This window comes from Leptonychotes weddellii, chromosome 1 (assembly GCF_054177405.1).
Source record: "Leptonychotes weddellii isolate Sample4059 chromosome 1, ASM5417740v2, whole genome shotgun sequence".
Classification (NCBI taxonomy): domain Eukaryota; kingdom Metazoa; phylum Chordata; class Mammalia; order Carnivora; family Phocidae; genus Leptonychotes; species Leptonychotes weddellii.
Window position 1 is genome coordinate 88,652,278 of NC_138369.1, and position 14,532 is coordinate 88,666,809.

The following is a 14,532-nucleotide window of genomic DNA, read 5'->3' on the forward strand; positions in this document are numbered from 1 at the left end:
TAAAAAATAAAAAAATAAAACCTAATTTCCATGCTTTTATACTGCCTGTAGTGGTTTCAGCCCCAGCTAGGAGCCTCAAGCTTATTGGCCCAACTTGAGACAGACACGGAGCAAAATCTGCTACAGCCATTTTTACGGCTGTGTGGAGTTCACTGTTTGAATTCCAGTTTGGATGTGCAGTGGAAAAATGGCCCAACCTAATATATGCAAACAGGTGGCACATTTACCAGTGTCCAAGTATTACCCTAATCATCCCTTAGATGAGCCCTAATGAGCTTTTCTGCTCATTAAGAGTCCCCAGGTTGGACCATCCCAAACTCTCATTAAGAATCCATTTTTTACATGTATACAAAGGACCGCTAACACTAGGCAGTAAGGTTGTCGCAAAATGTCATGATTTCTCACATATGCCATTTCCTCTGGTGGTTTCTCCCTATACTTGTCTCTAAACTGTGAGCAGAAAATTTGAAAATAAAGCAGGTATAAAACCAATATACCCAAGGATTCCAAGTATACATGGAGGATTCCCTGGGAACAGACGTTTAGATGAGTGTCTGAAATTAGAGAGATTATGCTGATACCGTGAAATGTCCATGAAACTTGAGGTTGCAAGACATTTTCACATTTGTTCATTGAAACAAAAACGTAATGTCAACACACATTACAACAATTGTCACAGCTGCTTTTTACTGAATGCCTGCCTGCCATGTGCCACACTGTGATCTGGTCTAGATTCCATCCTTGCATTTAAACGATCCTCTGAGGTGGAGATCGCGACCCACATCATAAACATGAAGAGACCAAGGCATAGAGAGATTAAGGGTCTGCTCAAGGGTCTCAGCCACACAGCTGGAATTTGATATTCCACAACTGTCTGCCTCCAACCTTTACTACTTCCTCTGTCATTTACACCAAGAATTGCCACTTTTCCCTTCCCTCAGATCAGCAATGGGTGCCTAGCCCTTGGTGTTACTACAGTCACAGCTCTTCATCTGACTTCATGTTCCTTGAAGGTGGGAACCTGTTTTTCTTTGCAACACTGGCACTGACCACAGCAGCTGACATAAAGTACGAGCAAAACGTTAAACTGAAAGGAATCTAGAAAAGGCCAGAATCCAATATTCATTGTTGTCAATCTTCACATTCTCCACAGTCCAAAAAATATAGCCCAAAACATTAATTTTACATGAGAACAAGTGGCCCATTGAGCAATCTAATAGTCATTGCCATTCTTATCATGCAGTATTCATGAGTCACCAGAAATGAAGTCTTCCTGCTTCTGGAGAATCCCAGAGACTGGGACGATAATAGAGGGTTACCCAAACTAAAATTGTTGACAGCTCCACTTCTATAAAAGTCTTCAAGAAAGGACAGTAGGAATCAATCCCTTTATGCCTCTGCCCTGGAAGCTCTCACACAGAAGGCCCGGGTTTATCTCAGAAGCAGCAATGTGTTATGGATTAACAATCCACATTAAAAAAAAAAAAAAAAAGGACTGAAGCAACACATACTCAAAAACTTAATTTGCATTACAAATAGGTAACCTGCCATGGTATTTTGCTACCCCACTGACATGTTGCCAGGGAACAACAGAAAAATAAAAACCAGTGTGTCTCCTCACAGGTGAAGAGCAGAACTTGAATAAAATGAAGCTGCTATTCAATCTGTTATTCAGCTCGCCACATAAACACATCCCCGCTCTCCTTCCCAGCCAAGAGAAGCAAGATGACAGGGGCAGCCACCCCTGCCTCCTGAGGTCCCCAGCATGGAGGGACCCTAAGGTTCAGCACATGCCGAAGGAGATGCTGAGAAAACAAAGAAAAGGAGGTAGTGGAATGGAGAAGAGCTACTATGATTCTCATCCAGGGAAAAGCCACTTCATACCTGAGTACTAGCAGCCCTCCAAAACAAAAGAGTGATAATTGGTTGTAGCAACTGCCAACAGTAGACTTAGCTAGGCCAAGGGACTGTTACAAAATGCCAACGCAAACTCATTAAGAAAACTCATCCCACAAATATTTATTAAATGTGCCATAATCTGGTTGGGTTTTTAAGTCCACTGTCATGGCTCTTTACAGTTTGTATTAGTTTTTGTTTAATTTCTGCATCTGTTGGTCCTATAAGGCAGTCACAACCTTGGGCTAATAAATAAATTGTCTCTGAGAGAGCAGTGACCTGCCCATGGTTACTCACCTGAGAAGTAGGAGACTTGAGAAATCCAAACCTTACAGCCAAATATATCCAAACCAAGAGCCGTCCTGTCGGCTGCTCCTTGCCGTTTCGCTGCATGGTCCGCCAGCTTTTCAAGCAATTGCGGTGTTGTGTCAGTAGGTAGAGGTGGTGGGCCAAGCAAGGCTGCAAGAACTACTCTCTTTCCAACTCCTAAATCAAATTCACCACGCAGCCTTGCATTTACTCTGTCCTTTCTGATATACACTTCCCTCATTCCCTGTGATCTCCATCTGAACTCTCCGAAGCCGCTCATCACCCTGCACCACCACTTCCGCTCTTGTTAATCACAGGATTACTTTTTTTTATTTTTTTTTATTTTTTTTTTATTCTTATGTTAATCCCCATACATTACATCATTAGTTTTAGATGAAGTGTTCCATGATTCATTGTTCGTGCACAACACCCAGTGCTCCATGCAGAACGTGCCCTCCTCAATACCCACCACCAGGCCAACCCATCTTCCCACCCCCCGCCCCTCCAGAACCCTCAGTTTGTTTTTCAGAGTCCACAGGAGGATTACTTTTGAAGGCAAAGAAAAGTACTGTGCTAGGGAACGTCTACAGTGCATTCAGTCCTCGACACTTTACAGCACCCACCGATTCCTCTTCAGCCAGCCAGCCAATGAATCAAAGGTCAGAGGAGACCTAGGTTTCACAGAGAATCTTAGGTTCTTCCTATTTCTTCCTAAGCCAGGAAGTACTTTCCTCGCCACATAGGCCAGCAACATTGGCACTGCCTGTGAGCTTGTTAGAAATGCAGACTCAGCCTTCCAGGCTTCCTGAATCACAATCAGCTTCTTCCAGATCTTTAGGTGTAGGTGATTTGAGGCACATTCCAGTTCAAAAAGCAGTGCTTCCTCACCAGGGACCATTGGAAAGAAAGTATCTTTGGCTGTGGAAGGAAGCTTGTGCAGGGGATAATTATCAGAGGGGTAGCCTTAGGTAAGACAAAGGTACAAAAGGAGGCAGAGCAAGGACTAATGCTTGCCCTTCGTTGTTCTAATTAGGTCACTGTCATATTGTACTCTTGCTTTATAAGCCAGAAAAACGACCGTGCTGGATCTGAAATCTCATCCTACTGCAATGGCTACTTGCTGTATTTGCAGGTTATAATATTTCTAAGCTGTTTGCAAAATCCCTGAATAATGCCTCATTATAACTTATATTGAGGAGACACCAAGACTTCTTTAGGTTTTAGAATCAGATGGGATGCCAGAATGGAGTACTTCACAGTCCTTTAACTACCATATGGTTGATGATGGCACTTGGTCTGGCCAAAGAACATTCTGAGACCTGCAGACACCTGTAATTTCATCTTTAATGCAGTACAAAACCTTTATTACAATAAGAAATAGGAAAAATATCATTAAATTGGTGGATTTGGATGAAGACTGACAGAAATGAACTGACTCCATTACAAGTTTCTTAAATAAAACTCACTAGGAGCGCCTGGGTGGCTCAGTCAGTTGGGTGTCCAACTCTTGGTTTCAGCTCAGCTCATGATCTCATGGGTCATGAGATCGAGCCCCGAGTGGGGCTCTATGCTCAGTGGGGAGTCTGCTTGAAGATTCTCTCCCTCTGCCCCTTCCCCTGCATGCATGCATCCTCTCTCTCTCTCAAATAAATCTTTAAAAAAGAAAATACTTATTAGACCAGAGACTACACTGAAATAGGATAACACCACTTCTGTAATCATAGCAAGAGCAACTAAGGTATAATTTATACCTTCAGGGGCGCCTGGGTGGCTCAGTCTGTTAAGCATCTGCCTTCGGCTCAGGTCATGATCTCAGGGTCCTGGGATCAAGCACCACATCGGGCTCCCTGCTCAGTGGGGATCCTGCTTCCCCCCCCCCACTCCCCCTGCTTGTGCTCGCTCTCTCTCTCTCTCTCTCAAATAAATATCTTTTTAAAAAATTTCTACCTTGAAATTAGAATTTAGAAAAGCAGATCTAATGATAAAGTCTGACTTAGTTGTCTGTTTTGGCTTTTGTAACACTGTTTTCAAATATTATGTACGATACTGTTTTCATAATTAATTTCTTAGGAAAGACAAATTATAGCTAACTTATATCTGTAATTTAAAGTTACTGCAAATTATACCCAGCACATCATTTCTTGGATCTGTATACATTTTCTACAGCTGAATTTGTTTTGGCTAGATACAGACATAGCAAAAATGTCTTTCGGTGGTAAGCGGTGACTTTTCAACTGGTGGTATATAAACTCCAGATTACCAGCAAATGGTAAAAGAGGAAAATCCTATTATGAGTAAGTTAATTGCCACATAGGTTTGGATAATACCAAGGATAGAATTGCATTCTCTGAATTGTAACTTTCTGAATGACTACATATATATATGTACATGTATATATGTGCGTGTGTATATGTATATATATATACATAGTAGAGGCAGTATTCACCCAAGGCAAAAGGCGTGATGATTATGCCCTGTCTGCAGCATTTATAAAAAGTTTCTTCCATAATAAAATACACAAGATGGAAATGTGATAGAAAAGGAATAGGGAGATAGAGTATTTTTTTTTTCAGTACCTGAACTTTAAAAAGACTAGATAGAATTCATGACAAGCCCACATTATTTAGGTGATACTTTCCATGATGCTCTTTGAAAAGTGTCAATTCCTTACAAGAAATAAAATGTAATTAATACCTTGAATATGTATGTATATAAACATAAAACTAATAGCTAGTAATTACTTAGTGTTTAAAAATACCAATCACTGTCCTAAAACTTTATAAATATTAGCCCACTTAATACAAGAAGTCTCTGAGATAAGTAATATTATTATTATCGGCCCCTTCCATAGATGGAGAAACAGAAATACAGTCATGTTACCCAATTAACCCAAGGCCACCAAGTAGTAAATAGTAGAGCCAGAATGTGAGCAAAGAAAGCTTAGCTTCAGAGTCTCTGTTCTTAACTACAACACTTAACTGCGTCTCTCTTTTGTGTGCAGAATATTTGAATGATCATTTCTTTTGCCAGGAATTTATAATATTCCTAGGCATTTTATTTCTAGTGTATGTAAATATAGATTGTATTTTTATAATGAAGTTTTCTAAGAGGAATGTGTTACTGTTTCAAATACACAGCAATGGAACTTGCTCTAGAATGTCCAGAATCCATGAGATGATTTTATATCAAAAATCTTTAAAGGTGGGACGCCAGGGTGGTTCAGTTGGTTAAGCATCTGCCTTCGGCTCAGGTCATGATCCCAGAGTCCTGGGATGGAGTCCCACATTGGGCTCCCTGCTCGGTGGGAAGCCGGATTCTCCCTTTGCCTCTGCTGCTCCCCCTGCTTGTGGTCGCTCTCCCTCTCCTTCTCTCCCTTTCGCTCTCTGCCAAATAAATAAATAAAATCTTTAAAAAAAAAAATTCTTGAAAGGTGTCTAAGTAGATCGCATTGTGTTAAATAATGTTTCCCAAACTTGCCTGATCATTAGAATCACCTGGGTAGCTTGTTTACCATACAGGCTTTGAGTCTGGTCCCAGACCTAGTAAATCCTGGAAAGGTGTCTGTAATCAGTGCCTCCAAGCGATTCTTAGGATTGAGGAAGTCTGGGAAACACTGGTCAAATAATCAGTTTCAGTGTAAACCCTCTTTATATGATCAACTCTTGAGTCTCCGGGTGTCTGCACAACCTTTGGTGGAGGAGTGGTTTCTGAGACTATGGTGGCTTTTGGGGAGAAATGAGCCCACTATTTTGACTTGCCTTTTGGCTTCAAATAGCCAAATCAACTGAACCTCAGAAGTTCTCCACTACCGCAAATAACAATAGTTACATATTAACAATCTTATTTATTTGCTTCTGTTTCCACACTACTAAATTTCAAACACATTTAAATAGTTTTTACTAATAGTTCATGATGATAAAGATTTTTTTAAATAAATAGTCCTTTTTAAATACTTTTAGAGTTCTCTCCAAATAACAGGTCAAGATTTTCTTTTTTAACCATTTCCACTTGTATCCATTTTTTAGTCCTGTAAAATTCTTGCTAACTGACCCATACAGTCCCATATACCATATGCTTTTGCTTTTAAATAAATTGCTATTTCCATGAGAAAATACTGAAATTTTTTAGAAGAATTTTTTTATCCATCAAAAATTACTACTGCATCCAAAGCATTTCAAACCTATATGTACTTCATACCTACAAAATGCCAGTATAGTATTATGGCTGTAAACACTGTTATTAAACTCAAAATATATATATATTTTTTAAACTCGAAATTTATTTTTAAAAATCCTACAAATATATATAATTTAAGGGAGAGGGATAATGAAATGTGAATCTAATTATGCCATTTTCCATGCCAGGTTTTTCACTTATTTGGGTTTTACAGGAAATGATATTGTAAACCCACTCAATGATTATTATAAGAGTGACATGAACATGGGTGCCTCATCTGAGATATAAATTTGTTTCTCCTTTAAAACGAAGTACCTGGAGGGCGCCTGGGTGGCTCAGTTGGTTAAGCGACTGCCTTCAGCTCAGGTCATGATCCTGAAGTCCCGGGATCGAGTCCCATGTCGGGCTCCCTGCTCAGCAGGGAATCTGCCTCTCTCTCTGACCCTCCCCCCTCTCATGCTCTCTATCTCATTCTCTCTCTCAAATAAATAAATAAAATCTTTAAAAAAATAAAAAAATAAAACGAAGTACCTGGAAATAAAAGATATAAGTCAAGTCCTCCCGTGTGCATAAACAAAATGCATAGTTCATTATCATTCTGTCTGAGTTAATAACTTCAGAGCAGAGGGCTCTGGGCACCTTGGAGAGAGAACAGATCACTCATTTTTTACCTGCACAGAAGGAGAGAAAACTTGGTTTTGAGATGTGACACCCAGATAAGATGTTAGTACTCCACTTAAAACAGAAAGCCATCTTTGTCCTTCTGTTTTATGAAGTTTAAATGTACTGGGTTGTAGAACAGTATATATTGCATCTCCCTTCTGTGAGACCCACCAGGGCACCCACGGAAAGAAGATGTATCTCGGTAGGGTTTTCCTTGTAAAATATTTAAATGAAAAATCGAGCACTTTAAGGCTTTCACAATCATTCTTTTTCATCACGCAATAAAATATTCATACAATGCAAAAACGCTGCAGTTCTTACAGCATTTTAATTTAAAAAATAAACAATACAATGGTGATTTCCAAGAATGCCATGCAATAGGATAAAGGAAATACCAAGAGAAGGAAAGGAAATTATATTTTTAATCTCCTAGAATTTAATATTTAACAAAGCAACGCTTCATTTTTATTTCAAACAAAAGCCTTTTTTATTAGAGGAATCAACACAAATTGATTCCATAGGCACAGCACAGATTATTTGCTTGTTTTATAGGTTCTCAGTTTGTAAATGGCATTATGGCTTTTATTACTCATTGCTTTGGTTCATCACATGACTAAGTCTGCAAACCCAGAAAGACTCCTCCATTAACTTCTAGGAAGTAATTTAGATTACTTATTGAGTTTGGGTGCTGGAACATTTGACTATAAGGAGAGCTGATGAAGATAACTCTATTAAAAGCTGAAAAAATTATACCACAAAAATATTTTAGAAGTCTCTCAAAGGCAGTTCTTCTATACAGAGTTCATACCTCCTATTTGGGTCCATGATGTAACAAAAGACTATAGACAGTGCAAAGGGTGTGTTGTATGTAAATTAAATTTAAGCATGTATGCAAATTATGTCTAAATATAACATGTAATGAAATAATATATCATGAACATTTAAACCACTGTAGAAACAAACGTTAATTCATATTTCAGTCTCCATAGGAGAAGGTTAAGTAACTTGTGGTCAAAGAAATTGGATTACGGGAAAATTAAATTAAGTTCATAGGTCATTATACAAATCACAGAAGACTTGGTCCTCCCTTTCCCTTTTGAAAAAATTGTAGGCACCATCTTCGTAGCATACATCAACTAAAGGCTATATGTTGTTTTAACTAGAATTAGAAGCCATTTATAATGATCAAGCCTTTCAAAGGTATAGCATTCTTCAATTTAAATATGCATGTATGTATTTCTCACACACTAGGCATTTAAAGGGAACTATCATTTAGATGTTTGCATTTTGCTTTTGGAAATAATTTTCCTAGAATATTTATGTATGGATGTGATCCTTAATGCTTAATCAGTAAAAACACACAAACTAGAGGCCACTGAAACACAGGGCCTGTGGTTGCTTTTGATGTTACCCAACTTTATATTAAAATTAAATGTTAGAACTCTGCAGGAGGTAAGCCACTGGGCATGCAGGGGTTAACCTATGAGTAGGGTCAAGAGGAATTGAAGTCAGCAGGGGTAACCAGATGTTAGAGAACCCTAGGCATCACCTCTCAGTTGGTGATCTGCCTCTCTGGCCCCACTTTGTCCCAGCCAGAGCCCTTGAATCATGGTGCTTCCCATTGCCCTCCTGACTCTGACCTCCAGGGTTCCCGACCTCAGTTTGCCAACCTGGTTTTGCTCTGTGGTAAGCCTGACTTTGACCTGACAATCTGATTCTAATGTTCTGCTCTGTTTCTGATCTTGCTTCCTGTTTGCTATCTATACTATCCCAGGTCTTAATCTTTCTATTTCCACAACCAAATCTCTATCCTTGACCACTCCTTTTTTTTTTTTTTTTGATGCTTTGGCATTTTTATGACTAAGTCTGTATACTAGCCAATTTGTCTATTTTACAAAAGAAGGAATAACCCTAGCCTATCCCTTCACAAATTTTAGGTTCCTTTGGTATATCAAAGTTTCCAGATTTTTAAAATATAAAGCAATAATATGACACACATATATATATCATATGACATATATAGTCATAATATGTCATATATATTTAGTCAACCCTAATGTTTCCAGATTTTTAAAATATATATAAATCATACTATGACATACAGACTTAGGTAGTCAGCCCTTAATCAGTGAATTGAAGATACCAAGAAGAGTTCAATTTTAAATTTTCTCTATCTATGAAGCCTACAGAATCCATGGTGTATTTTCAAAACATATAATAACTTCCTTTTATTTATCTTTGATACCAAACTATAAAATGTGCATGAAAAGACAAAGTAGAAATTTTCTTTCCAATAAACAAACAGCCATAATAAAACTTCATCTCATATGGCATCCTTTTTGAAAATATGATGTGGAATGAAGGTGTCACACTGTGAAATTTTAATTAAAGCATAGATAAAATCCCAATGCTTGGCCAAGAATTATAACTAGCCTGACTTTGCGTATCAGTCAAAGTTTGTTATCTAATGTAATTGCAAACTAAAGGTTCTTGTAATATTGTAATAATGGAAAAAAAAATGTCCACTTATGGTTAAGTAACTGAACTGGGTAGCTGTTTACTATCATCACTGAAACTGTAATGCACTGAGTAAATGAACTACAGTCTATAAGAAATCACTCAGCAAGCCCAAGATAAATTTTGCATATTCAGCACTTGGAAGAATAAAAATTGTGTGTATTGATAAACCCCATGTAGGTTCCAAAAACCAATTAACAAACATTGCACATTCCAGCACTTTTTGAGCAGTATTCTATAAATGACCGCAGTTTAAAGGAACTGACAAAATAAAAAGTCCAGAGACAATCCATGTTGAAGTCAGGCAAGTCACTGTACAAATCTTAGTTCAGAAAAACCAGGGGCCCAAAACTGTGTGCCCTGAGGCTCTTACTTGTCCTCATGCGCACACTGAGAGTCCAACCACAGACAGGTTAACAAGATAGGAAAAGACAGAAAAACTAAGGGTGATTTCAGAAGTATATTCTGAAAATATTTGTTTACAGGCTAAATAAGGATGGAAATTCGGTGAGAAAATATCTACTCCCCATTCTGAGAAAATGGTGATGTTTTGAAGCACCCACCAAGAAACAGAAGTGGATTTCAGTGGACCTCATACCAGCTTCTAAGTCTGTGAAAATCAAATTGTATCTTCACTTCTTTCAACCCATTAATTTTTTCTGAAAGCACAAGCTCCCACAAATCTTGGTATGTCTATTACTTAAAAGTGTCTCCTTTAAAAGAAGGAAATCACCACACTTGACCGGGAACCACACAGAGGATGTAGTGACATGCCCCACACAGCAAAGAGGGGTCATTGTCAGCAAAGGAGAAGAGGCCTAGTGGTTTCTGTCCCTTCAGCCTGGCAGATACTTACATGATATCTTAATAAGCCAGAGTGGGTGCTTAATATATTTGTGTTTTTTTAATATTCTGACTTAATCTCCAACTCAATTTTTATATTGCAGTAAGAAGAAACCAAAACAGAAGGAAAGGACCAAAAATGCAGTTACAAACAAAAAGATAATTCCCTCAAGAGGGAAATCATTCTGTGCCCTATTTTCCCTGGCTCTGGATGTCCTGCCTGCCTGGCCAGCCACCTCAAACTGCCTGTGGGATACTCAGGGGGGCGCCCTAGCCTTCTCTCCAGTGTAAACAAAGTACTAGAGTCTTAGTCCCCACCGGGCTAAACAATCTTGAATGGATACAGGGCTGTCGCCACATTCCTCACCTAGAAATGGTCTGGTTGAAGTAGCATTTGAAAGGCTGATGGAGGAGCTGAAGGTCATAGACAGAAGCTGCTGCAGGTTCATGTGAACAACCATGTTGTGAACTTGTGAAGGTGTGCCACCGTCCTTTGTGGGGCCGCTTTCTGGTTTCCAGTAGCTCCGGGGACCTGTCAGAGGCAACACAGAAGCCTCACCCCCTCAGCCACACCAAAACACACAATCACATTGCTATTTTTCCCAGGCTCGAAATCTGTCTATGAATTAAAGACTATTTAATAGAACCAACCCATTAAATTTAGTAAAAGGCAGATGAAACAAACAAACAAACTCCAAATTTGGGAAAGGGATTCTGTGTAAAAATACGAAGTCAGTGAAAAATTAAAATCGTCCAATCATTTATTTAACATCATATGTCCAAAGAAACCTCAGGATTTTTATTGATTTTTTTTCTTTTTTTCGTATCCCAAGAAATATTCCTTAAACCCCCACCTGGGGAAAACAAAAAAACAAAAAACAAAGCCCTGGACTTGGTACCCTTTGAAAACGGAGCTCGCCTGAAAAAAACGAGCCGGCGCTGCTGGTGACTGCTTTGGTGTCTCCCACCAGGGCCGTTTGCTTTCAACCGCGCTGCCTTGGAAAAGTAGTCATTTAGAGGCTTCTAACCATTGAGAGAAGTAGAGTCTCTTCATTCTTTTAAAGCATCTCCATTTTCCAGTAGTCACTGTTTTGCAACACTGTCGCATTCTTCCCTCTTTTTCAGTTACAGTGCTCTCTCTCCACTGATTTCAGTAAGAAGTAAACAGGAATAAAAATTACTATGTTGCTGGTAAACCTAAAGTGGTAAAGGAGGGGGACGAACCCTCCAGGACAGCAACCTGAAAAACCTGGAGTAGTGAGGAAAATCGTAGAGCAACTACAGTTAAATCTGAATCCAACTTCTCTAGGTTTTCTTTACTTCCTTTCGTAGGAAGGAAGAGAGAAAGAGTGCTCGTTTAATACAATGTTTAAGCACCACTTTATTTTTCTCCATGTCCCTATAGAGAGATTTTTATATATTAGCAGAAAAATGCAAGCTATGAAGCTATAGTAGCTCTTTGGTTATGGTTAAGCAAATCTTTAAAGAATTATTTAACAATTTGATGTATGTTTTGATCTGAAGTCTCAAGTTGATGCATATGAATAAGTTCATAAGTACCTGATCAACAAATGACCCCTGCTTTTCCACCTGTTTTTTCATAGAGTTGTATAGTTTATATTCCACCTGTATTCACCTCAACATTTTAACCTAAAGCGATGACTCGTCATTACTATTCAAATTTCGGTCATTCTCTTATTACATACTGTAAATGAATTTAAGAAGGAAAAGTATCGCCTCCTTTATGGATACTATTTTAATTGTACATAGAATGACATAGACAAAGAGAGTTTTTGAGTGGAACAAAAGCAGAGACGCTTTTGCAATGGAAAATAAGACAATTTATGATTGTGTACTCTGTTACATAGCTTAAAAACTTCAGGTTAAGCAAATTACCATAGGGACTTTATTCTTAATTCTGCCCATCACCTAAGTGAATGATCAAGTCTGAACCTTTCAGTGAGAGCTGAATTTTTTTTTCTAAATACCTTCCTACTTAGCAGCCTAAAGGGACCCGTCACATCAGTAACACCTTCTATGCGCTGTCGCGTCCCAGCTGGAACACACTAAACTCGGGGGCCTTTGAAATCTTTAAAGCCAATCATACATAAGACAGATTCTATATTGCAGGGCTGGCTGGCTACACTTCAGCACAAAACAATATTTCAAGCTTTCTGATATACATGTGTCACCTCTTTGTGACAAATAGCTGGTATTAATTAGGCACTAGACTTGGTGAGATTGCTGTTATTAACTGAGAGAAGATGGGTTGGATTTAATTGTGTGTGACATCAAAGTCAAGTGACTGATATTTCAAGCATCATTTAAAATGTTTGATATTGAAGTCATTGTATTCACATAAAGACTGTCTAAAAATATAAAGGAGACTGATGAGAAAAGAACTGAAATGCATTTGTATATCTATCTTATGAAGTGTATTTGATGTCATTTTACTAGTATTTTCAGTCCACATATGTAATATTTATTTGTTTAGCTGCATAAAATTTTTATTTCATAATGGACTTGAAAGTTCTCAAAATGAACACTAAGACAAACATGGCCTGTTTGGAGTGGTAGCTGTTCTTTAAAAAACCAGTTGCCAATTTGTTTAAAATATGTTTTGATGTAAATAGAAGTAAAATAAAAATATTAACCAAATTATTTCAACAAAGTATCATATTATCTATAAAAAGAGCACTGAGAATAACTAAAATCACTAATAAGCATTTGGAAATTACAAAAACTAGAACTTCACCGAGAGTTACACAAAGAGGGCAATTTTGCTGCAAAAAAATAATTGAAACACTATCACTTGAATTATTTAATGATGATCAGCATTTCCCATGTTGTGTTAATACATGAACATGCAGGAGAGAAACATTGTAAATCAAGATCAATTCAATAAATCCAATTAGTTAAAGTAAGGATGCTCTAACATAAAAATAGTGTAATAGTTTGTTTAATTATGTTCAGAGAAAAGATTAAGATATTTATTTATTTGACATTTGACATAAAATACATGAGACAATTACATGGAAATCTGCTTAATTGAAATGTAATATGTTATAACAAAATATCCCTTGGGTATTGTTTTAAGAACAGAAATATAATTCATAATAGCTGAAAGCTAAGATGTTTTCCAATATATTGCCAAGTGCTATAATAAAAAGCCAAGAAAAGATATCCAAATATAAATATGTTGAGAATTGGGTAAGCAGTGTTAAATCATTGTATTTGAATATTTTTTTCATTTTTCTTATTGATCATTTTGATCATATAGATTTGTTTTTAATGAAAATTTAGTCGAGTATGCTTAAATCTTTAAACTACACTTTAGTTTTTTTTATATTATATACATAATATTTCCCTTTATTCTCAAAATACTCTGAATTACTTATGAAAATAATCATGAGAAACCATTAGATTTACTGACATATTTGACTAATGATCAAAAACGTAACTGTAGGAAAAAGAGTGTTTCTTACAATAGAAGTGCTAAAACTTGATCTTTACAATGACTTCTATCCTCCTTAAACTTTAATGTAGTATTTTAAGGTAATCATGAGCCCTTAATTCTGTAGACAAATGGTAAAATGGTAAGATGGGTGATGTATCTATGGATATCTATCAATTCGTGTACAGAAAAATCCCAGAAATAAATAGAGAGAAATCCATAATCTTTCCTCTGCTTTTTATGGATCTGATTAAATAGTTCTAATTTGAAAGCCAGCTTTACTAGACCCATAGACCTAACAGGTGGTTTTTAATAATTTCAAGCATAGGTCTTCTGAAATTCAAGAGTTTTAAAGAATTTTGAGATAAAAATAAGCTATATATTAAATATTCATTGCCAATTATGTATTTGATTTTCTGAATTTGTCACAAAAACAATTCCTTTTCGTCTGTGCTTTGTTCTGCATTTCTGTCTCTCACATTTAACTTCCAAAAAAGCTGGTTTCAAAATTATATCCAACTTAGTCATTGTTGTTACTTCAAATGGTATTTATAAATTGAAAAGAAGTATTTAAATGTAAAGTATTATTAATATAAAAATCATAGGAATAGGGATGCCTGGGTTGTTCAGTCAGTTAAGAGAGTCTGCCTTTGGCTCAAGTCATGATCCCAGTG

General features: G+C 37.2%; 1 protein-coding gene across 1 annotated transcript in view; it reads right to left on the minus strand.

Annotated features, from left to right (window-relative positions):
• Positions 1 to 978: 978 nt before the first annotated feature.
• Positions 979 to 14,532, minus strand: part of LOC102731519 (Zic family zinc finger 4) — a 121,562-nt gene continuing 108,008 nt past the window's right edge. Inside the window, exons 5-8 of the mRNA XM_081808908.1 lie at positions 10,772 to 10,936; positions 2,933 to 3,168; positions 2,194 to 2,299; positions 979 to 1,058 (exon numbers count right to left, since the gene is read on the minus strand). Coding sequence (XP_081665034.1) covers positions 979 to 1,058; positions 2,194 to 2,299; positions 2,933 to 3,168; positions 10,772 to 10,936 — 587 coding nt within the window. The remainder of the gene's footprint in view (positions 1,059 to 2,193; positions 2,300 to 2,932; positions 3,169 to 10,771; positions 10,937 to 14,532) is intronic.